Genomic DNA, 24750 nt, shown 5'->3' with positions numbered 1-24750 from the left:
ATGACGACAACCGCAAATGAACGCCCGCTCGAGAGCTGCATCGCTTTCTTGACCACGTGAAGGAGGAGGTCCTGGCTAGTGACAGCGCCGGGGTCAGGGTGGCAGCAGCAGCACAGAGTGTGGCACTTGTTCACTGGAGATGTTGCGAGAGGGAGCTGTCGGGGTCTCCTCCCCTTCCACCAAAGCCTCTACCCGGCCCGTGCGCGTGTGGTGCGACGGATGGTGAGTATATAGGACTGGTGAACCTCTTCCACAAAGACGGGGCGCCTGCAGCTGGGACGCTTCCCCCGGTATTTCTATGGCAACCGCTGCCTCGTCGTCCCCACGCCTCGCGGTGGAGCTGCTTCCCGTATCCCGATAGCAACGCCGCCCGTGCCACTTTCTGCTGGGCTCGTCTTCGGAGCGCTCCCAAGCAGCTCCGCTATCTGCCTCGGGGCTTTTCAGCAAAGAGGGTCCTCTTCTCAGCAGATCCCACCCCAGGGACTGAGGTAGCCTGGCGCATTCTGAGTGCTGCTTAGACTAGAATCTGGCGGCCCTAAAGAACGGGAGCAAGGGTGCCAAAGCAGAAGGCTGCAGTCCGATGACCTAACTTGGGGGAGTAAGTAAGCTGAATTGAACTCAGTGGGGCAGGGGCTTGTTCCCCGGTGAGCAAGCATCAGATCCTGCTGCGAGCCTGCTTATGGGGGAAACGTGTTGCATAGGATAGGACTGTGTCCCTGGAAGCTTTTCTGCATCCTCGCTTTGAACTGAAACTACTGCCCATAACAGGCTCCATTTTACATTTTATTTGGTAGACGCTCTTTGGCTTCTCTCTGCATTTTGAGAGGATTTCTGACTCAATTCTACTTCCTATTAGCACAGGATTTATGATGGGTCTGAGTGTGTGCTGTGTGGGTTAAGGAGATCAGCGAGCAATTTGCATCAGCTGAGCTTTCAGGGTTGGGCTGGCTTCGGAGCTAGGCTAATCCCAAAACCAGGCTCTTGGCAGCGATTCCACTAGTAGGCGGGCATAAGTTTCTGTGGGTGGCTCCGTCCCTTCTGATTGGTTTGGGTTCGTGTGTTCTACTAAACAGTTTATCCCATCTGAAGGAACTGGATGTTCCCATCTCAGTGTTTTGTAGAAAGGACTTTGGATTGAATAGGGCTGTAAACATACATTTCCTCATTGAGACATGTTTTTTACCTGTCCTGAGTCCTGAATTCCCCTTGTTTTGTGGTGTGTACTTTGATGGCTGCAAAATTATATTTGCTCATAGCTATCTTTGAGTATTCCCTATTGCCCCAATTGCCCCTTATTTTCGTGGGTTGGTTTAATGAGCCTCAATGAAATTTGACTGAGCCTACTAGCCATGATTGTAAATGGGCCAGGAGGCTGTAAATGGCATAAATGCCAACTCTGCAGGAAGTGATACTGAGTCATACTATTCTGGCATTTCAGAATTTTGTACAAATAGCCCATCCTTCTTATTGTCTCCTTTCTTCACTACCTGAAATAGGAAGTCTGAACCTTTGAGCAGTATCTCTTGTATTGGTTCGCCACCCTGGTGCTGTAGGAGGGTTCTGGAGCAATTTACTTAAGGCTTATCCACATGGGAGCATTTCTTCATAGCAATTACACAGCTTTTACCATCGTAATAGATTTGCAAGGTCCACACTTGGTGCTCAATGGTAGCTTCAAATCCATTGTTTTTCATTGATCCTCTGGGAAGGATTAGTGTCGCTGTTTCCCTCTGACCCTGCTCTCTAATTTTGTATTTTTACTCCCTCCAGTTGCTCAGTTACTGGGCATGTGCAAATTTTTTGACCTGAGCACCATTTCCACTCCCTCCTGCCCCCCCGCTTCCTAAAGTTTGGCAGTTGAAAAGAAGTGGGTTCATCTGCCCCCTCTTTCTCCGCTGCCCCTTGCTTTTTCTGAGTTAATTTTTCCCCACTGGAAAAACAAATCAACATAATATTAATTTCTTTTAAAAATATATCAATATCAATATTTTCTGAAAATATCAATACCAATATTGATATTTTTGAGATGACTCTTTTAAAATCCACTTTAGATTTTTTAGGAAACAAAAGGAGTGAAGGAAGTTCGCTTGGGTAGAAAGGGAGGAAAGAAGGGAGGGCTGCAGCAAACTGTGAAGGGGGGAGGACAGAGCAGTCAGAAGTTGCTAGATGAACCACCAGAAACAAAATGGAATTCATGGGATAGTAAGTGGGCAGAGAGTGAAGAACAGCTGGAAGTGAGGATTCACCCACCCACAAAAAAGCATTGAAGCAAACTGTCTGCAAAGACATGTAGTGTGGATCAGTATTGTTCTAAACTTTTCGTATTATCAGCGGATTGGGTTAGTACAGATGTACAGGGGGGAACTGTGTGATAACTTCTGTTTGCCAGTAATGTTATGTGAACCATACGAATTAAAAGGAGATGCAAGTAGCACCAAACACACGCTAAACCACTGTGTAGTGTTCCCTTTTTGTGTCTCTTTTCCCATTCCATTTTTTTCCTGCCTGTCTTTTTTAGATTTTAAGCCATGGGTAGGATCTGCCCTTTTATGCTTAGATGTAGGTACTGTATAAAATATATTGTTAATATTGACTGCATACAGTCACATGCTTGTGTTTGGAGGTAAGCGATAGTGACAAGAGAGGGCTACTCATCAGTCTCTTTATATACTTGCGAGATCTGTAACCTGCTCTTTCTCCAACAAACTCAGGGCACTACGCAGATGGCTATCCCACTTTTTGTCCCACACAACAACTGTGTGAGGTAAGTTAGGCAGAGAGATAGCTACTGGCCTGAGGTTACGCAGAAAATTTTGTGGCCAAGTGAGGGTTTGAATCCAGGGCTGCTTCCACCTTTATTTATTTGTTTGGAATTGGATTATTCACTCACACAGTTACTGCAGGGAATCCAGACGACATTGTTTCTTTTGTCATATGTACTTCATTTGTGTTCTTTCCCCATTACTACTGCACATTTTTTCTAGTGCTCAGGTGGAGAGGGTTTTTTTTTGCTTCAGACAGGATTGCAGCACAATCATTGCAGGTGTAGGTCATTAACATCAGACCGTTTGCAGAAGAATATGTACATCTGAGGTGGCATGCTTGCTGGAGATGCCCTGTTGCTGCAACTCCCAACAAATTTTTATGTTATGTTATATTTTTATGTTCACCGCCCAGAGAGCTATTGCTAGTCGGGCGGTATATAAATTTAATAAAAAATAAATAAAAAATAACAAATATTTAGTCATCTGGCCATCCCTTCATCATTACTCTTTTTTCAACTGGTCATGCCAGTATCTCCGTTACTAGTCTTAGGTCCACAATCACTATTTTACCCTCTCCTTTTTTTGAGGTACATTAACAAAAACCTTTAACCCTACACACGCACCCACAATGGCAACAATTCTGGAGTTACTCCTAGTGGCATAATCAGGAGACTTTTGATTTCGTTGATATTTGGAATGAAGAAAAATTTCAGGGCCAATTGCATGGTAGTCACTGCAGTATTGACTGTCTTGAACACATTACAAGAGAAATGGCCAATCAGGGTCACAAGTAATCACTATGGAGTCTTATTCAAAGATAAAAGTAATGTGTGGCACCCAAGCATGTTGTGAATTATGATGGTAAATCCAGAAATATCAAAGCAATCTATGACGAACTTCACATAAAAACATGAGGCCAAAAGCTTTTGGGTCAAGATGTGATGTGAGAGATCCATTATCAGATCTCCCAATGATGTCATCTTCAATAAAAAGTAGCCACAGAAGCTGTTGTATTGGGACTGTGGCATAGGAGAGATTGTGATTCAGCACACACACCCCATGTACTATTTCTGAAATTGCTCCCCACAAAGCTGCTGTCATCTCTGGAAGGGATAGGGAAAGACAGGTACAACTCTGTCTCCTCTCTCAAGGTCAATGTAAGGTGAGGGCATAGAACAAGGGAAGAGGTTAACCCCTCCTCCACATCGGCTAATCCAAATCATCCCTCCTGCCCAGCTGTTAACTCGGAGATCTGACTGCAGCTTCCACATCATTTCTAGTTTGTCCCTTAAGTTCTAGAGCCAACTGGTCTCCTTCATCTAAGTCAATGTTTTAATTGAAGCACGACACAATTTCTTTCTTGCCCTGAGCTCTGTGCTCTCTAGCATCCAGCTGGCAGTTGAGCTCGGCTTATGCTTCTCGATGGCTTCTACTAAATCTTCTTATAATAATAGCAAACAAAGATCTCCTTAGGAGCATGGTGCTTCATGGTGGTGGTATTTACTTATTTGTGTAATGCCATGTACGCTCATGATGCTTTACAAAGTATAAAGTATATAAGAGAGACTTGCAATCTAAATTTTGACACAAGGGAGATAGCAGTGGAAGAGGAGGAAATGGAAACAAGGGAAAACAGGAAGAATATGCACTTCAGTTACATATCCTTGGTTACAGTGAGGAATAATGGCAGTGCCAAAAGCTTCACATAAAAAAGTGGATTTTGAGGGGAGAAAGAGAGATTATATTGTGTATGTATTCTGGGAGGCATTTCCAGACATAAGGGGCAGCAGAGAGGGAAAGGGTGGAGATGTTTGAGGAGGCAGGAGAGGAGAGCAGGAGGACTGAAGGTTATACAAAGGGAGCTATACAAGAAAAGGGGGATAAGTTCATTGAAGACATTGAAAGTAAAGACAAGGGGTTGTATCCAATATGGCTGTCCCACTGGCACAGAAGACTTCTGCAACAAGCTGCTGTTTTTGCACACCCTTGTACCCTCAAAATCTGCTCCAGAGAGTTGGAGGACCCTCTGGAGATTTTGAGGGTGCACCGGAAGAGAAACTTGTATGTGCACAACATTGGATGCAATCCTTTGAGCTTGTGCTGAACTCAAGAGTGGACAGAAAGTTACTCCAGGGATTTTAGGAGGGGCATCGTGATGAATGATTTTGGCAGCTGATTTCTGAATAGAGATGAAGGTACGAAGGTGAGACAAAAGATGAGGGAGGGAAAGATTGTAGTAGTGAAGGTGAGAAATGACCATGGCATGACTTTGCCAAAGAGGTGGAGAGAAAGGATCTTGTTTTTGTACTGTTAGAGAGGAAGAAGTGACACAGCTTGGGGAAGAGAGACACTTTTCTGCTGGTTCCAGTGCACCTTCACCTCTCTTTTCTGAAAATCAGGGCACATGACACTAGTCACACCACACACACCCTTTTACTGTAAAACCTGGTGGAATCAGCTCAGGTGTGTTTAAAAAAATTGTTTCAGACAGATTTCGCCACTGATCGGCAGATCAACCCATTCCCCCTCCAGGTGTGGCCAATGGAAACTTCTTGCTGTAGGCGACTTGTGTGCTCACAGCCTTGGTGGCACATGAAATAGGGCAAACAAAGGGTAGAGAGGAGAAAAGGGAAAAGGGAAAAGGCAAGGCTTTGTATCTATTCATTGGGAGTTTTGATGACATTGTCAGTGATGAAGGAGACTGTGCAAGGAAGAAAACTGGGAGGAAACTATGAGAAGATTGGCCTCATCCATACTGAATTTGAGAAGATGAAGCAACATCCAAGTTGAAAGATTGGATAGGCAGATGAGTGACTGGAGGAAGGAAGTTCTGAGGTAGAAAGATACAGCTGAGTGTCCTCAGTGTATACGAATCTGTTAAAATTAATTAGGTCACCCAGGGACAGTGTGTAGAGAAAGTAGCAGAGGCCCAAAACCAGATCCCTAAGGAATTCCAGTGGAGAGAAGGAACACAGAAAAGAGTTTCTACTCGTGGAAAAATGGAAAGAGTGTTGAAACAGGTAGGAGAATCAGTGGAGGACAATTGCAGAGGTCTAGGAACTAAAGGAAGTCAAGTAACTGTATCAAAGGTAACATGTCAAGAAAGATAAGGACTGAGTAGAATCCATTGGGTTTAGCCTTAAGGAAATCATCCATTATTTTGGTGAGGGTATTTTCAGCAGGAGGCAAGAGCCAGATTGTAGAGGGTCAAGAGAGGAGTTGGAGGAGAGAATCAAGACAGCAAAACTAAGTAGCACACTGGGAGTGTGGATGCAAAGGTAGAAAGTACATTGGGTGGTAATTGAAGACTGAGGGTGGATCAAGGGGTGGCTTTTGGAGAATAAAAGAGCCCATGTTGTGCTTGAATGCAGTAGAGGAGAAACGAGGGTTGGGGACAGGTTGATTAACAAACACTTTCTGTGCTTACTGCTACATTCAGAAATATTTGTGTATGCTATCATATTTAATGCAAAATTACTTGCCATCTGAATCATAGTTTGTCACAGAAGTGTGCTTTATGAAGGTGGACTAAATTTCTTGGCACTATGTGGGGTGGAGGGGTGCATTCCACGTGGCTTGGTGTGAGTAGGCAAGGTCGGTTTTCATTGATGGTCTCAATTGCCTTGTTAGCAATACATGTTATCTGGTATTACAACATTCCAAAGTATGAATGGTACGATCAGCCTTCAGGAGAAATTCCATGGAGGAACAGCATGTCCTTATTGAAATGGAATAAACCTAGAGCCTCAAGGGAAGGGCTCTTCTCTCATCAAGGACCAAGCCCAGAAATAATTCCAGAGGCTGAGCAAAGGGCATGTGTTACTAGGAAATTCTTTGGAGCTGTGGGGCAAGATGAGTCCAACATCTTGAGTGTGATCTCTTCTCCTGGTGTGTTCTGAAGTGTATGAGCTGCTTGTATCAATTCCCTCCCTGACTCTAGTGAGGGTTACCAAGGAAGGGGGCAAATGGCACCTGGAACTCTTCCATGTGTCGTCATGGTAACTAGACTTGAAGTCATGTGGCTTCTGGAAGATAACCTCTGGGAATGCTGACACCAAGGTTTGTTCTACACTGCAAAATTATAAACTGAGTGCCCTATTAGTAACTGTTTGCCTTGAGGCTAATAATGCAGTTGCTACCTTCTGGGCTAGAGTTGGATTGGACCTGAAGAATTCATGCTTTGTTCTTGTCTTTTTTGTTAGTTTGATATTGACATAACCTTGCTCTCATTACACCTGTGTTTTTTAGCGTGGGTATTTCTCCCTGTTAAAATCAGAGGGTTGTATGTAGTGCTAGTCCTACTCAGAGTAGACCCATTGAAGTTAATATATATGACTAACATATGCTTGTTAATTGAAGTGGGTGTCTGCTTTGAGTAGGACTTAATTGACTATTACTCAAAAGCCTTCTTTGAATGCTTTCCTATTTCATTTTAGCAACACTAGTTTTAACGGCCTTGAAAGGTACTGTATGCTTCCGTCCCTTCATCCCCCTCTTAATTATAGTGGTTCCTTTTCAGTAAGTAATGCAAAAAGAGGAGAAAGCCACAAAATGCAAATAGATGCTTATTTTATACACTGTACAAGGAGTGAATCCCAGTATGTTTTAAGCTTGAAAAACTCTTCTTCAAGGTGTAAATTAAAATAATACAATTCATATTTTACATGGGAAATGTAGGGTGTGTTACAATGGATTATTTCCCACTGAGTACAATACTCCAAGTGGGAACCTGTAAGGAACTGTGGAGCAAAGGAGTGCTAGGGATGGTGTCTCTTTTTCTCACATTATTCAATCACCAAAGGGGAGATTGCGCTCAAAGAAAGCTTCAATTGAGTCCAAGCTCCCTTCTTCCCAGAAATATCTTCAGTGGCCTCCTTCTGTCCTTGAAGCAAGAATTCAGAGGAGGGGATTGGGGCCCCTTCAACTCTACTTTTAATGTGCATCCAGGGTGATTTCTGCTGCTGATGGTATCAGGATGGTCACACACGCTCCCACATTCCAGTCAATTTGCGCCCTCAGAACTTTCTGGACAGTCACATAGCATCTGTAGTAATCGTTTTGTGGTTCTGTAGCTTTTTGCAGAAAAAATGTAAATCTTCATACAATAAACGTTCAGATATTTTTGTTCTACTTTTGTTGAACTAACTGTGCCGAATTAACCTGGCTTCTTTTTGACATACTTCCTGTTGATGCCAAATACTAGCGTTCTTGTGGTTTTTTAAAAAACGAACGAAAGTTTAGCACAGCAATCATAAAAATTTTAAAAGTGTAACAGTGGTGGTATAATGTCGTAGCACAAATAGCTACACTTGAAGCAAGGAAAAAACATGGAGAAACTTGTGCTAGGAGGTCCTGGCAATTCACTGAAAAAGCTTCCACACCATTCATTTAAAGCACATCCATTGCACATTTAAAGCATATGATCCCCCCCCCCGAATCATGGGAACTGTAGTTTGTTAAGAGAGCTGGGAAGTTGTGGCTCTGTGAGGGGAAAACCACAGTTTCCAGAATTCCTTGGGGAAGTCATGTGCTTTAAATTTATGTTGGATGTGCTTTAAATGAGTTAAAATTGCTTCCTTGTTGGGTTTTTGCAAAGAAAAAAGAAGCAACAGCAGATGTGTGCGTAGTATGCATGCACACAGGCCAGGCGTTCCATGCTCTCTTTTCCATCTGTCCAGTCCATGCCATCTAGCTCACTTTTCCCCTTTCCGTTTGCTTGCACCCATTGGTATCTACTTGCTTTTCTCCATATGTTTGTTTTACCCACTTTTCTCCCCTATCCAGGCTGAGATGGGAACCATTTTGCTGGTCCTGCTCTCTGGGAGGAGGCATGGTATCATAGTACAACTATCTTCCAGCTCGAAAAGAGGGGAGTGAGGGAGCGTGGGCAATAATTGTGTGAATACAATAAGATCCTCTGTGGTGCAGAGTGGTAAGCGGTGGTAACACAGCTGAAGCTCTGCTCACGGCCGGAGTTCGATTCCAATGGAAGGAGGAAGTCGCATCTCCGGTAAGGGGTCGAGGTCCACTCAGCCTTCCATCCATCTGTGGTCGGTAAAATGAGTACCCGGCATATGCTGGGGGGTAAAGAAAGGCCGGGGAAGGAATTGGCAATCCCATCCCATGTATACGGTCTGCCTTTTAAACGTTGCAAGACGTCATCCTAAGAGTCGGAAATGACTCACACTATAAGTGCGGGGACACCTTTACCTTTTTACCTCTTAGAACCAGGCATCCGACAATTAATGGGGGCTGGGGAGAGAAAACACTCCTATGCAGGATTCCAACCATTCCCTTCAGGCACCAGAGGTAAGGGGTGGGAATCGGCTGAGGGGGGCAAGGTGGGAAATGCTCACAAACTTCAAAAAGTGACTCTTTTTCCTGATGTGGAAAGGGTGCAGTTTTTCCCTTTTGAAAGCTTTACAACTAATGTGCCCTTCCTCCTCTGAAACCTGAACTGGTCATGCAGAGGAACAATGTGGGCACATCGGGGAAGCATCATGGAACAAATAATGCAGTGGTATGTAGAGCAGATATTCCAGTATAAATCCACCTCTAATTCACTGTTCGTGCATCAATGACATGTTGCGGACTACACCCACAGTAACAGATCCATCTGGAGGTGCCCTTGGGCTTGGGGACCATGCTCAGAGATTCTGAGGCTTAAAAATAAAAGGACACAGAATGTTTAAAGTGTGGCATGCCTTTTTTTTAGTGTGCCCGCCAGCCAGCCTTGTCCTTTTCCAAGGTACTTCATGCTACCACCACTCTTCTGTTTTCTTCGCTTAACAGACTCTATTCTGCAGCTACTGAGCATGCTTAGTCCTTATTGAGCTGTTTCTTTCCTCATAAAATAATTTTATACTTGTGCAAACCTTGGTGTTTTCCCAAGCATGCTGATACCTCACTCTTGTTTCTCAGTGGCCTCATTTTGGCTATAATACTGACGGCACTCAACAGCTAAATTTGCTATTAGAAAGACTGGTGAACTGTTTGACCAACAAGTTCATTATCAATTGTTCTAAAAGTGTATATAAAACATTATATATTGCTGTACTGACCGCAGGATGTCATCATGCAAAGAGGTTTTAATCCTTCCCTTCCCAGCTGTCATCAGTACAGAAATGACTCACACACACCCTCCTGTGTGGCAATTTCTTTTAAATCGAAGGTGTGTGGACTATTAATAAACTTGGAATTGATCAATCAATCCACATTGAAGTTTTTTTCTTTCTCATAAAAGCAATATTTTATACCTAAAATCATTTATAATGGTCAACACTGAATAACATATCCATGCATATTTGTGGTTTTCCATTCATCAAACAGTAGAATGTGTCCCCATTTTAGAGCAGATGATGTGAGAGAGCAAAATATGAGGTGCAGAGGTATGAGGAAATCTATGTTTAATGGAAGGAGAGAAATGGTTAAATATTGATGTAAGTAGGTATAAAATAATGTTTTGTTGCTTGTGAGCACTTTGCCTTCATCAGAGTAAACAGTATCAGTGGTGTAGCTGGCTCAGATGACACACCGATTGATGTAGTCTGAATGCTACAAGAGAAAAATATTGTGGTAACAGTCAGTACCAGACCAAGCTCTTCACACAAACTCCTTTGTCTTTTTTTGTAGCTATGATATGGTGCATTATGGGCACTCCAACCAGCTGCGGCAAGCTCGTGCGACGGGAGATTATTTGATTGTAGGAGTCCACACAGATGGTAAGGAAGCTGTTCTACTTCTCTCCTTTGTTTCAGAAGCACCCCTGGAAAGGCACCCAGATTCCTCAGAATGCTCTGTGAAAGTGAGTGTGTGAATGGCAAATTCCTTTCACCCAGGAACATGTAGCAACATGGCTAGATTCTCCCTTACCGTCTGCATAATTTCACACTCCACACTGGGGGCATTTCTTGCTCTTGGCTCCATCCATCCATACCTTCTTGGGTGTTAAGATCAGCAGAAGGGCCCCCCTTGATAGTTCTGCTACCCTCAGACGTTTGGGGTGGCGGCCCAGGAGAGGGCATTCTCTTGGCAGCCCTCATTTGTGGAACTCCCTCTCCACAGAGGTGCGTCTGGCACCTTCACTATACATTTTTGGTGAATGGTGAAGACTCTTTACCTTGGACTTTGATACCTGGGATATATATTTTTAGGACCCACCCTATTTTTGTGATCGTAATTTGTTTTAAACTGTTTTTAATGTTGTATTTTAAATGGTTGTAACCCACACTGGGACTTTAGGGTAAAGGGCATGTAGTAAATTAAATTATTATTACTAATAATAGGTTTAAATTTGTGTGAAATTGCTGTATTAGGCCAGGAAAAAGGCAGAAATCCTGCTGCTCCACAGTGCAGGCCATGTGCCAGACAGCACTGCTTCTGACATTAATGTAGTCACTTTCAGTGGTTCTTTCCCTATGCAAGCCCTCTTCAGGTACAGTCTCTTCAGAAGCTCTTGTTTATGCTTTCTAGTGACTGCAAAAAAATGTTGAATCGCTGGCTTGCACAATGCTTCATACAGTCTTAAGTGCATATATTCCCAAGGACCATTACATTAATATTTAGTGGCAAAAATGATTCTGGATGCTTGTAGGCTGCTGCTATTTTCAGATGGGATTTGATCATATACCAGCAAATTCAGGTTGCACAATTGACAAGGAGGACTTGCACAAGAAACCTGCTTCCCCAAAAGATCAGACATTTTGCACTAAGGAAAGTGATGAGAAAATGCACTGGAAAGTGTGGGATAACACTTTGACGCAACATCATCTAACCTCCCTGCAAACAAGTTGGAATGAATATTCAATAATCAGGTTGTCTGGAAGTGCTATTGCTGGATGAGCAGTTACCTTAAAAGAAAAGTTCACACCTTTGAGAGCCAAGCCTACTTGTTTTCTCTCTGGGTATTTGCTGGTTCTAGACAGTGGCTTTAGCGCAGCCATCTTCTTCCTCAGAGTTGCTTAGTTGGAGAACTGCAAAACTTGGTTCTGTAGCAGTCCCTCTCCAGTCTGAACTCTTACCTACCTCCTTGATTGAAACCACATAATTTAGAAGAAAATGCTATTTAAATGTGTTTGAGATTTGGAAAAACAAAACAAAAAAATGTTTTGGGGATTCTAGATCCTTTCAAGAAGTCCCTGATGAGGCAGTTTTACTGCCTTTAACAACCAGTACTGAATTTATTCTTTGTCTATGAAATATCCAAGTTAAGTGTTGAGGAAAACCTCATTCCGAACAGAGAAAGCCCAACTTCTTCTGTTTGAATATATACAAAGTAAAAGTGCATTTATTTGCTTATCTTGCATGCTTCCAAAATTGTCTTTTTTTAAACTGCTCTTTCTTTGCAAGAACTAGAAAGGATATAGGGTTGAACAGAGAAGCCTGAGCAGAACCCCATTTGTGTAATGCTCCCCTTTCCTTGCTCTCCTCCCCACTACAGCACCATCTGCTACCCCGAAAGTAGCATCTGAAGTTTGATGGATCATCTGGGGTAGCGCAGGATGTGGCATGGGGGACTGCTGCAGGTTGGGAAAAGCAGCAGGGCTAGCTCTGCATGAGCAGAAGTGCTTTTTTGTTTGCCCAAGACATCTCTGGGGGTAAATAGGCTGTTCAAAATGAAATGTGTCTTGCATCTGAAGTTCTATCTTGTCCAGCAGATTGTCTCCACAATGGCCAGCCCGATGCCACTGGGATGCTCACAGCCTAAGTATGATAGTCATATTGATTGTCCTCAGCATCTGGTAATCAGAGGTGTATTGCCTCTATATATGGAGGGAGAAGAGAGAGGAATCCATGTCATTTTGTGTATTTGAAGCCCTGACCTAGAGGCCTTTATTTGGCTTTTAAGACTTCACCTTATGCTACCCACATTTTTCCAAAGTTTTTACTGAAGCCACGAGGGCTAGAAAGTCTTTAGGATGCTAGGTGACCATTTATTTTGGAAATCTGTGAATGTATGTAATGCACACAGGTCTGACATTTAACAAGTTTATTTTTATTTCTCTCCTCTCTCAAATCTCAGAGGAGATCTCCAAGCATAAAGGTCCTCCTGTCTTCACTCAAGAAGAGAGGTACAAAATGGTGAAAGCCATCAAGTGGGTGGATGAGATTGTACCAGGAGCTCCTTATGTCACAACATTGGAAACTCTGGATAAATACAACTGTGACTTCTGCGTACATGGGAGTGAGTACCTGAGATTTTTCTAACCGGTTATCTGTAAATAGTGAGACTAGTTGGGTTTAATCACGGTTCTCAGGCTAAAATAAACAGAGATTGTCTATCTTTGCCAGTAAATCTCATGTTCATTCTCTATCCTTGACTTTATCCATTCCATAACATACAGTAAAGCGATAGAGCTTTGATCTGGAAAGTAGCAGGATGTCCCTTGCTTTTGGGAACAGAAATGGAATGGAGACAAATACTGTCTGCCAAATGACACTCAGCTTATCTAACAGCATTGCAAGCTGTACTCTTCCAGGATCCTGCTTGATCCACTGTGCTGTTTCTCTTCTGGACTGGGAAGGGCAGCTAATTAAAGCTTCCCGCAGATTTAGAGCAAAGAGGCCTGCTGAAATACACAAGATCACCATAACTTAACTGCAGTGTGTGGTTTTAGGCTTTCACTGATGAGTCTTCCCAATTTGCCGTACTGATCTAATTTTTTTCCTTCATAGACGATATCACACTAACTGTGGATGGCAAGGACACCTATGAGGAAGTAAAGAATGCTGGGAGATACAGGTGAAGCCCTGCTTGCAACGAATGTTACCCTGTTAAAAATTCATACCCATATCAGAATAGTGAGACATCACTATACATTCATCACATTTACAGCATGTTTTTTCCTCCATAAAGCTCAGAATGGGTACATTTCAGTTCACAGATGGCCTCCTATACTAAATACTGCCTGTGCTCAAGTCCATTTAGCCTCCTCAGTAATACAACATCAGGATAATTCATACCGTTCTCTGGGCCCACTCACTAGTCTTGTCTTCTGTTTAAATGTGGTATATTTCAGGGATGATCTGAGGGCAGTTATGAGATGCAAATTTGAAGAAGCTATGAATGTTGTGGGTAGCCATTCCAAGGCCCCTATCTCACTCTAAGCTTGTCTTATTGCAGGGAATGTAAGCGCACTCAGGGAGTGTCCACCACAGATCTGGTTGGCCGTATGCTGCTCATGACCAAGGCTCACCACAGCAACATTGTGAGTCAAAGAGAGAGTTGGAGAGTTTAGCAGGGGTGTGGGACTTCTTGTCCACATTGATTTACTGTGACACTAAGGATTTCTGATCTAAGATTCCTTCTTGGACAGATTGTAGTAATGTTTTTGAATTTACCGGCTGTTCCTGGGCAAGGCAGCAATCTCTCTGCATGTCCCCATGATATGTGTCGGGACCAGAGCTGCTTGGCAGAGTCTTTTAGGCCTCATGTGCCAAAAGCAAAGAAAAAACATGTTTGATGAAGTGACCTTTGAAATTTACACAGAATAGAATTCCACACAATTAGTGTTTAGACCACGTGTCCTGTGTGGATGAACTGGCAAGAAGAAAAGAGAGGGATTCATAAGCTTTTCATGTAGGTCGCTGGATGGCAGTTCTGGGATTAGTGAGCAGGGTGTTCAGGTGAGTTGCCTGGGGAATGTTATGGGATGTCACAGCTCAGGTGTGTACATGCATCTTTGTGCAGCAGTGTCAGATTGTAACATTTTGCCTTGTGGGCGTCATGGTTTGCCCTGAAGATACACAAGATTGTGAAATAAAAGCATTTGATTTTGAGCGTCACTTTGTACCTTATGTGTTTGTGTGCGGCTGAAGATGGAAGCTAAATGCTGTCCTATTGGGTATCTGTGCTAGTTGGACTTTGAACTGAGAAATTATCTTCTTTACATGGATATAAAATGTCTGTCCTACCTCCAGTGTCGGAGGCAGTATGGCTCTGAATTACCACTTGCTGGAATCACAAGTGGGAAGAGCACTGTTGCTCTCAGGCTTCCCGTAGGCATCTGGTTGGTCACTGTGAGAACAGAATTGCTGGACTAGATGGGCCATTGGCCTGATCTAGCAGGGTTCATCTTATGAACTTACAGTGGACAAACTTAAGGGATGGTACCCATGCCCTATCACAAAGGTAGAGAACCTATTGCTGTCCAGGTGTTGCTGGACCATACCCCTCATCATCTCTGCTGGTGGTGCCATGCTGGATGGGGCTGATGTGAATTGGAGTCCAGCAACCTCTGAAGGACAATAGGCCAGAGCTCCCCATGAGCCAGAGCTCCCCATGTTTCCTTTCTTAACTGGAAAAGTCGATTGAGATTTTTTTCACAATTAATTGACACATTCTCTTTCTCTCTTAGTATGAAGACATGGATTATCGGAAGCATGCAGATAACTTTGGAAAGGTGAGTACCAGCTCTAGGGATTGCAAATGAAGCTTGGCACACAACCCCTGCATTCTGTGCCATTTCTGCCTTTTTACTGCAGCTTTTTCCTGCCCTGTATTATCCCGACGTTAACCTGACTTCAGCAGTGGGGATGGGGATAGGAAGGATCTGGGACAAATTCATGGTTAATAGATCAAGGATCCATTCATTATCACAGGGTATGATTGAAGATGAAAGCCACAGCCAGAAAGGGTGGGACAAGCTATAGCTGCCTTATCTCCCAATCCAGTGAAGGGCTAAAAGGCACAGAAGGAATCTCTAGGTTGCAGCCTGGTAACCTTAATAGACATGCAGTTTCAACTGTTAATATGGCCAAGAAAGTATCTGGTTGTTCATGCTTCTTTGTTTTTTGTTTTTGCTGAGAGTTACTCATGAAAGGATAAGCTTGTTGGTGCAGACATCAGCTCGTTGAACAAGGAGATTGTTTGGAGTTCATTGCAACTGATATCTAGTCTCATATCTATTTAGGCCATCTGGATGTACTTCTGAAACACCTTTAGTATACAGCTCTACTGTATAGCTCGTGTGCAAGCTTACTGTGGCTTGAAAAACTTTATGGCTTTTTTCTAGCCTCAAGGAAGTTGCTCTTTGGCACCAGGGTTATAATGTACGTAGCTATAGAAGCAGTACTTAGAGCTGTCACATGGTGGAGCTGCAACTCCATTCTGCTGTGAATGCTTTCTGACACTTAAGCATGTGCTTGTGTGAATTCAGAATGTTTCAAAATATGGTTGGCACAAAAAAAAGTAGCAAGAGCAACAGAAAGGGAGTACAGGGGAGGTCTTATACTGTCGATTATGTACATGCATTTCACAGACAGCAAATCTCTGGATCTCTCACTAGCTAATGTATAAATCAAACAACAAAAAAGTATTAATAAAAGCAGTATAGCTAGCTAATATGTATAATCCAATGTCATATTTCATTGACCTATAACTGAAAAATTAGAGCCTAAAGCATGGGGGGGGCTAACTTGTGGCCCTCCAGATGTTACTGGGCTACAACTCCCGTCATCCCTGACCATTGCCTGTCCTGGCTGGGACTCATAAAAGTTGTAGTCCAATAATATCTGGAGGGCCACAGGTTAATGCACTCTAGCCAAAAACATAAATTCACAGTGGATGATATCCAACTAAGTCATACTTGAAATAGACCCACTGAAATCAGTGTTGTCAGTGGATTTCAGTGGGTCTATTCATAGTGTGTCTTAATGTTGGATGCTACCCATTCACCAATAATTGCATTTGCCAATGTCAATCTTGTCAGAACTAAATAATCTGAGATTCATCAGTAATAAATACAACCTGAACACCCCTGATGGTAGTTGCATTATTAAATAACTGGGGAGGGGAGGAGTACAACAATTTTATTACGTGTGCAGTGAAAATTGTTTCAATACTTTTACAACACTTTGAGCTACACCAAATATTTCAGTTTCCCAAGTTCTTTCCAATCCTTCTAAAATCTTCCGTAAGTACATTTCACAAGTCTATTAATGCAGATTTGTAAGGAAAAAAAGGAAGGAGCTGGAAACCATTCACTTCTCTTAAAACCATAAAATAGTAGAGTTGGCTTATAAGGCCATCAAGTCCAACCCCCCTGCTCAATGCAAGAATCTTCATTGTTTTGTCACTGGATATTATCAAAGCATTTCCAAAATGAATATTCCTCCATAGGCTCAGTCTCACCTGGTTTTTCTATAAGCCACTTGGTTTTTTTGTGCAAGTAATTCTTCTGTTTGTATGACCCAAGACAACATGTGCATGTGTTTTGCTTTCCATGTACTCAGTATTTTTCTTGTAGCCAGGCAGGTGGCCCAAGCCCTGGATCTGCTTGCCCTTCCCCTTCCCTTTTCATTTACTTTGCTTACAGGAAAGCTGGATGTACTACAAAGTACAGTGCAGCACCCAACATCTTTATTTGTCCAGAGGCATGTATAGGTATAAATTAGCATAAGCAAATATGTGTCATGGGCCTGCACTCCAAGTTCTTTAAGTACTTTGCAACACCCCTGCTCTTAGCTATTAACAGAGCTCAATAAATAAATGCTTTATGCTCTTTAGCGAAGATCCAAATTGCTGGTAAATATGCAATAACCAGACATAGGAAAGGGGAACAACAAGCTGCAAGGTATCTTGCCAAAGTGGACCAATAATTCTGTCATATCACCAACAGTATATGCATTAAATTAAGTTGGAGGAATACATCCCCAGTATTCAGTGGCTGAGACCAAACTTTTTTTAGCCATTTACAAAGAAATCCAATAATTCTCTTTAAATCAGGGGTGAGGAACATTTTTTTCAGACCAAGGGCGATATTCATTTCTAGGCAGCCTCCTGGGGGCCATATTCCAGTAGTGGTTGGGGCCAGTACATTAGAGGCAACAGTGGATGGAGCAATGAGTGTAAATTTTACCTTTATTACAGTAAGCTAGATTCTACACACACTCTCACAATCCTCCATCCAGGCAAGCAAGTAACATTATCAGAGATCAAGGACTCATTCCAGCCAGGCGAAAACACTCAAGGAGAGTGCAAAGCAAGGCTGGTGAGGGGTGTGGCCTCAAGAGAATCCTGAGGGCCGGGGAGAGAGGCTCCAGCGGGCTGCATTTGATCCCTGAGCCTGAGTTACCCTACCCCTTTTTCTAAGTAGTGTTTAAAATCTTGTTCAGCAAGGGAAGGCTGTAAGTGGGGCAGCCATGAGTGAGTGGCTGCAGCAGCTTTGTCTGTTAATGTAATGTAAAGTTGCCTGAGCCCTCAGTTATTCTCTTGAGTTCTTGAGCTCATGAAAATCCCACATGTTCTGACACAGACAAGAGTTTTTATTTGCAATGGGTCATTGCAATATCTCAGATGGGTCACTGACAACATTTTATTTTTAGTTATGGATTTTACTTGGAAAAGGTACATCCAGATTAAAAGAGGAAATGCAGGCTGGCATTTTATGCCAACGACATTGCATGGACACTGCAAACAGCTTGTGTGGATGAGGAGCACTGATTCCATGGTAGACACCTGTTTGGAAGCACCCCCTGATAAATGTGAGGTGCCTTGTTGACCATCTCGCATGCTTGTGTTAGGATTGTATGCTAAGTGACATTTCAAGCTAGTTCTTTCACAACTCATCCCAAGTGAAGCCTGCCAAAGAATTGAAGTTGTGCTCCTTTCTCCAGTGTCCTAAAGGTCACAGCCCCTGGACCGGAGTTTCTCAGTTCCTACAGACATCCCAGAAGATCATCCAGTTTGCATCTGGCAAGGAACCACAACCGGGAGATACCATAATCTACGTCGCTGGTGCTTTTGACCTCTTTCGTATCCTGGATCTGTTCCCTTTTGGGTTGGATGAAGAGAGGAGGTGTCTATGAGGCACATTAGGGGGTCTTGACACCTTGTTTTGGGACTTCCTGCATCATAAATGACACAAGTCAGCTTTAGTTCTCTGTCAGACTCTTGGAAGGTCTGGGATTAGCATTTCTAAGTAGTTTCTTGACGTATTGCCACTCCTCCTTCAATTTCTTCTGTGGTAAAGAGTGTGCTTTGAGCACAGGTTGCTTAATTATTTGTTAGAAAGATACTAAGCAATCAACTCAAAAGCGTAGCCTTTTCCACTTCCTCTGTAAAGCCATGTGAGGTAAGAGCTTTTTGCTGGGATAACTAGACTAGCTCAGGGTGGTCGTATGGGAGGAGGAGGCATATAATGCCCTGGTTAGAATTAAAAATTCTAATAGCCTTCTTCAAGGCAGCTGAATTCTGCCTGAGTCACCCTATATAATGTCCCCCATTGCATCCCAGAATGTTAGATCTGAGTCCAATGATGGGGGAATGAAGACATACTTTAAACAGAGCTGTCCATGTTTTTGCCCCTCCCATAGAGTAAGCCCAGTTTACCCACACCTTTATAATGCATTTGACAGAGCTACTCATCCATGATTCAACTGCCGGCCTCAGCTGTATGTCTTTACTCCTCAGTCTTTAGTCACTGCAGCAACATGTGTTGCTTTATTATTTTTTAAAAAAGGAAAATCCATTTAAAAAGAGCTGGAAAATCACTCTGAGGGTGTAGGGGGTGGTGGTTGTGATGCCACAAGTGCTAGACAGCCATTTCTGTGCCAAGGTTTCTGATATAAACTGTAAAACTGGTTTCCCTTCAGCTGGATCCTTGATAGTGGTGTAGGAAATCTGTAAACAAGTGAGTGTCCTTCCATAGCAGTTAAACTGCTCCAGCAATGAATGTCTGTGTGCATCTAACCTACAATGTCAGATTATCACAGCAGTTGGTGAGACTACCAGGAAAAGAAGCATAGAGTTAATGAGAAACAAAAAAAAGTATTTACTTCTCATTCTATGCCACAGGCTTTCTTCCTTAATGTATACATTCTCCAGATGTTGGTCATGTGGATTTCCTGGAGAAAGTGCACAAGATAGCAAAGCGGCCTTATATAATTGTGGGTCTGCACTTTGACCAGGTGGGTGTCAGCATCATAACACCTAGGCAGGGACAGTGGTTAATTCCTCATCTCATTTGGGGAGATTAAGAATGCAAAACTTCATTTGTTCTGATTGCTGTACTTCAATCACAGGAAGTGAATCTATACAAAGGCAAGAACTATCCAATCATGAATGTCCACGAGCGAACCCTCAGTGTTTTGGCCTGCAGGGTGAGTATTTGATGGAATCTTCCTCTTGTAATTAGGACATGGTCAGGGAGCACCAGATAAAGCTAAACCAGGTCTGGCTCTGGAAGACCACCTGGTAATCTTAAGAATGCTACCTTGAATTCCATGGAAGAAAGGTGGAATAAATGTCATAATTTTGTATATTTCTCAAGAAGTGGAGTGATGGCATTCTTAAAGCTTATCCAATGCTCCTGGAATCTAAAAGGAAGGAAATGACTTCATAATTATGTGTGTTTCTTTTAAGTTGTGCTCTGTATAGAAGTTTCTGGGGGACTTGTAGCATAGCTCATTGAGGGGAGAGGTCACAGCTCAGTGATAGAGGGCATGTTTTGCGTGCAAAAGGTCCCAGGTTCAATCCATGGTATCTCCACTTAAAAGGGTCAGGTAGCAGGTGATGGCACAGATTACTGCCTGAGACCCTGGAGAACCAATCCCATTCAGAATAGACAATACTGGGTTAGATGAACAAGTAGTTTGACCTGGTATATGGCAGCTTCCTCTGTTACCCTTGCAGTGCTGAACTAGGCAGGCCCAGAGGGTTGGAGAATTCTTTGTTTGTATTCCAATGTGGTATTGAAATAAATGTTGCATAAACTGAGCTTGCAAACAATATTTTCTCTCTTCTGCTGCTGCTCCATAATAAATATTTTTTTGGGGGGGAGAAAGTCAATGAAAGAAAAATATGGATAGTGTTAATGAAATGTTGATAGCTAATCAGTGGTTTTGGGGTGCTGGGACATGACAGGATTTCATAGAGTGAGGTGTAGTGAATGGGGTTCCCTTGAGTCCTACCCAGTGATACCATACAGATCTACAATGGTTTCTAAACCTTTAGCAGAAGGTACTCAGGCATTTCCAGACTTTTTTTTTAACAACTAGGAACTTTTTTTACCTAATCTGAAATTTTGAAGTTTGTGTAAAAAATTAGCCATTTTTTTCCCTTAGACCTAGTAGACGATTATTCTTTTGTGATCTTGGAGTAGATTTCGGGGTACATACAGGGAGCTGCATCAAGGGTGTGGAATCTGTTCTGCTGGATTTCGCCCCATACAGATTTTCAAATAGCTGCCAGTTTGGGATGGCAGTCTTATTGGCACTATGCTAAGGGCTCTGTCTACCACAGAGCAAACTGCTGTTGGTATGGCCTACTAGAATCTCCAATTGTCAAAATATTTCTGCCTATACCTTACATTCAGAAATCAGTAACTGAAATAGCCACTGGCAAATGTAGAAGTCTAGAGTCATGGTTGGCTTCTGTCTCATTCCTTCCTGACATTTAGTATGTTTCTGAAGTGGTGATTGGAGCCCCCTACTCTGTCACTGCTGATCTGCTGGATCATTTTAAGGTGAGTATAGACTTCATTGATTATGGGTGTGTGATTTCTGCTAACTGCATATACATATGCTTAGGAAGCTGTTGTTAACAAGAAGTATTTATATGCACAAACATTGGAAATGTCATTGCAGGTAAAGGGATGTACAGACAATTATTATGATGGAGTGGCTTCTGCCTTTAAGGCACTTCCCCTAATTCAGCACCAATAACTTGATAGCTGTGCAAAATATGAAAGTCAAGTGGGATGAAAGGAAATGGAGTGAAATGGGGAAGCAGCTTCTGGAGTAGTATTTCTCCTAAAGAAATGTTATATGTGCTTTTTAAAATGGCTACATGTGTACATTTACAAAATTAAATGTTTTGTAAAAACGTAAAGCTGTTCCAAAACAGATTCAGACCTGAGGAGATGATGATCCTCTTCATGTACGCTATCCAGCAGGTGTCCCAGACAGTCACACCAAAACTGCACACGTTTTTTATAGCAGTACTAGCTGTGGTTCTGAGAGCTGGTTTCAGGTTTCCCCAGGTACTGCTTGCAACACTACGCAAATCTGTAAATTAGTTGGACCAGAGAACATGCTAGGACACAACAGGCAAGGGGATGAATGCATACATAGCAAGCAGTAATTGCTCTGTAGTATTTTCTCCAACTCTCTGGAAAGCTATCATCTGTAGCCAGCCTGACTGTAGTTCCATGTTTGAGGGATGGACTGCAGTACAGTACCAGGAAGGTTGTGAGCACATTAATGAGTGTACCAGAACTTTCTGCTTCAACCATGGAGATAACTGCTTATATTTTGTAGGTGAATTGCTGGTAATTGTCTCCTTTCACACTGTACCTGTGGTGGATCAGTACTTGAGCTATGTCCCTAGTGTCTGAGGTTTCACAGGTGGCCATATCACAATGTAGGGGAGCATGAGGGTGATAGTGACTATTGCCGTTTCTCTGCAGGTAGATCTTGTGTGCCATGGAATGACTGAGGTGGTACCAGACAAAGATGGATCAGACCCATATGAGGTGAACGGAAGGCTGCTTCCTCGCTGCCATTGATTTCATGTATTCTGTTGCCCAAATCACAGCACATGGCAGACAAGCATGTTCACTTCTGGAGGGTGTTCTTTAAAAAAAAAAAAGGATTTTGAGGGCAGCTGGCAATAAGGCTTGGCCAGCCGTTGGTATGAGCAAGTGGCAAGCCTCTCATTGCTGGCTGTGGGAAAGTGCAGTTCTATTTCTTCCCTAACTGTAGTTGTGTTGCCAGCTTTTTCTGCAGCTGAGGCACATAATGGTATGGGGCTTTTGGAAACTATTTTGATAAACACCTGTTGCTAAATTCTTTGGAGTGCCTCTAGAGAGCTACTGTACTGTATTTGACTCATTCTCTTCTCCATATCCGCAGGAACCCAAAAGACGTGGTATCTTCCGTCTGGTGGACAGTAGCAATAATCTCACGACAGATCTGATAGTGAAAAGAATAATTAAGAACAGGTTGGCTGCCCTTGGTTCATTTTGGCACAATAAGGTCTAGATTCTACTGTGCCATAAATTCCTTGTTTACCTATCTTTTATTTTTGGAGCCCTGCACTATGCCAGTCACTAACCAAATTGGAATTTACAGCTATAATTCTTTACAGCAACCCTGGAGATATGTCAACAGTATCATTTGAATGCTCAAAAACAAAAGTGGGCTTTGGAGCAATGATTCTGTGCTCTGCATAGCTGTTGTCTCTCCATAGTTTCAGGTCTGCACCAATCCACAGCCTGCAACTCAGTTTCTGTGCCCTCTGCCAGTATTTAGAGTGCACAGTATATTCTGAATTCACTGAAAACAGATATTGCAACCAAAATAAATTATGCAAATATGAGTGAGCCATAGATATTTGCATACATTACCTGGTGTACTGAATTTGGGGGTTTTGGGACCATCTTAGTAAGGGAGAGCATCTGTACCACAAAGTCTGTTGTGATGCTGGATTATGTCTGGTGCTGCTCACTGGTCCCTGGGCCATTCAAAGGAGCGTGAGTGGAGCCAGTGGCCTTGTCCACACTGTCCTGATCATGTTTAAACTATGTTTGTTCCCATCATGGTTTCCTACCTCTGAACAGGCTTCCACATATCTTTGGGAATGTTTAGTTGGAGCCATTGGATCTTAAGTGAGAACTTCCACATTGCTCTGATGGCTTACTTCTGCAAACCTCTATTAAGAGGGAATTGTGTTGGAACAGTAGATGTGAGGGGCTCAGCAGAGCTCCAGGAGGGAGCGTTTTTTCCTGTCCTAGCTATTTGAAAGAGCATAGTGGAATTAAATGTCCATGCTGCTACAGATTTCTTTATCATTGCAGGTTGGAGTTTGAAGCCCGGAATCAGAAGAAGGAAGCAAAAGAACTGGCTGTGCTGGAGGCCATGAAGAAAAGGGAGGAGGAAGTGGCCCAGCAGAAGGCAGGCCAGGAAGACCATGAGAGCTAGCATAGGGAAGAGTGTAGCGGAATCCTTCCCTCCTGGAGCTGCAGTATTTTTCTGGAGGATAGGACACTGCTGCCAACCTTAGCAAGGCCTGTGGTCACAATTTTCCTGGCTTCCAGTACCTCAGCTATGTGTGTGGAAGATCCAGGATGCTGCTACCTAGTTATCCCAGGCCCACTGCCATGGGAAGATTTTAACATTGCCCTATCAATAGCAGGTTTTAATTCCAGTGAATGTTTGCAATATGATTTTACCTTCTGGCAGTTTCTGATTTATTGGAGCTGGGGAATGGGGGACATCTCTGCTCATCTTCTTCTGGAGTTTCTGCATTTCAGAGCATCTCTTTGATTCTGTCTGCCAGAGACAATTTTCTAATCCTTAAAAACCATCCTTTCTGGCCTAGCTCATTGCCTCCAGCATTAATAAGATCCCACAGCAAGTCAGCTGCATATCGGACTGGCCACTACATTTCCTAGCTTGGGCACAAAGGGAAAAAGAGAACTGGTCCATTGTTGCTTGCACTGCCTTGCATTTGATGCATACAAAATCTTTCCAGTCTGTAACAGTGGATGGAGTGTCGTGAGTCCCAGGTTTCCCCAGTAGTAGACAGTATCCTCACTACTCTATACTCAGACCTGTCTGTCTAGGTCCATGGCTAAGGAAGAGACTGATGGGGTTGCAATTCTAAATTCTAAATAAACGAAAATATGGTGTAGATGTTCTGTGGTTGGAGCTGCTTTCTAAAGCCCAGTACACTGCTTCACAACTGAGGTTTCCCTCTTATTCACCCTGGTCCTGCAGTTCTTACATACAGAGAGACTGAGACTTAAAACTTGAGCCCAGCATACTGTATATTGTATTTAAAATGCGTTGTACTGCTAAAGTTGAATGCTTTTTGGTGAGGTCCAGATGCAGATTACTCCCTGAGATTTCTTTTTCATGCATAGTGGGAAACGTATGAGGGCCACATATGACCGTGGGGCTCTTACCTGCCCAGGTGGGCTCTGAGTCTTTTCTATCTCTCTTGTACATTTTCAGCAGTGGAAATTAATAAAATGTTGATGACTTA

The 24750-nt window shown here is 42.9% G+C and overlaps 1 protein-coding gene across 2 annotated transcripts; it reads left to right on the top strand.

Moving 5' to 3' along the window:
- The first annotated feature begins 2 nt into the window (after window positions 1-2).
- PCYT2 (phosphate cytidylyltransferase 2, ethanolamine) lies at window positions 3-24750 on the top strand. Of its 2 annotated transcripts, none has more exons than XM_061615929.1 (13): window positions 3-222; window positions 10398-10486; window positions 12787-12948; window positions 13440-13506; window positions 13888-13972; window positions 15122-15166; window positions 18381-18519; window positions 19591-19673; window positions 19788-19865; window positions 21164-21229; window positions 22172-22237; window positions 22617-22705; window positions 23561-24750. In XM_061615929.1, exons 1-13 carry the CDS (start codon window positions 140-142, stop codon window positions 23682-23684), a joined length of 1176 nt encoding a protein of 391 aa, XP_061471913.1. In that variant the 5' UTR covers window positions 3-139; the 3' UTR covers window positions 23685-24750. The 2 variants fall into 2 exon arrangements, with proteins under 2 accessions (XP_061471913.1, XP_061471914.1); XM_061615930.1 differs by lacking the exon at window positions 3-222 and adding an exon at window positions 386-598.

The sequence above is a fragment of the Rhineura floridana genome, chromosome 3, assembly GCF_030035675.1.
Source record: "Rhineura floridana isolate rRhiFlo1 chromosome 3, rRhiFlo1.hap2, whole genome shotgun sequence".
NCBI lineage: Eukaryota > Metazoa > Chordata > Lepidosauria > Squamata > Rhineuridae > Rhineura > Rhineura floridana.
Note: the sequence above shows the minus strand (reverse complement) of the source record. Positions and strands in the feature narration are given on the sequence as shown.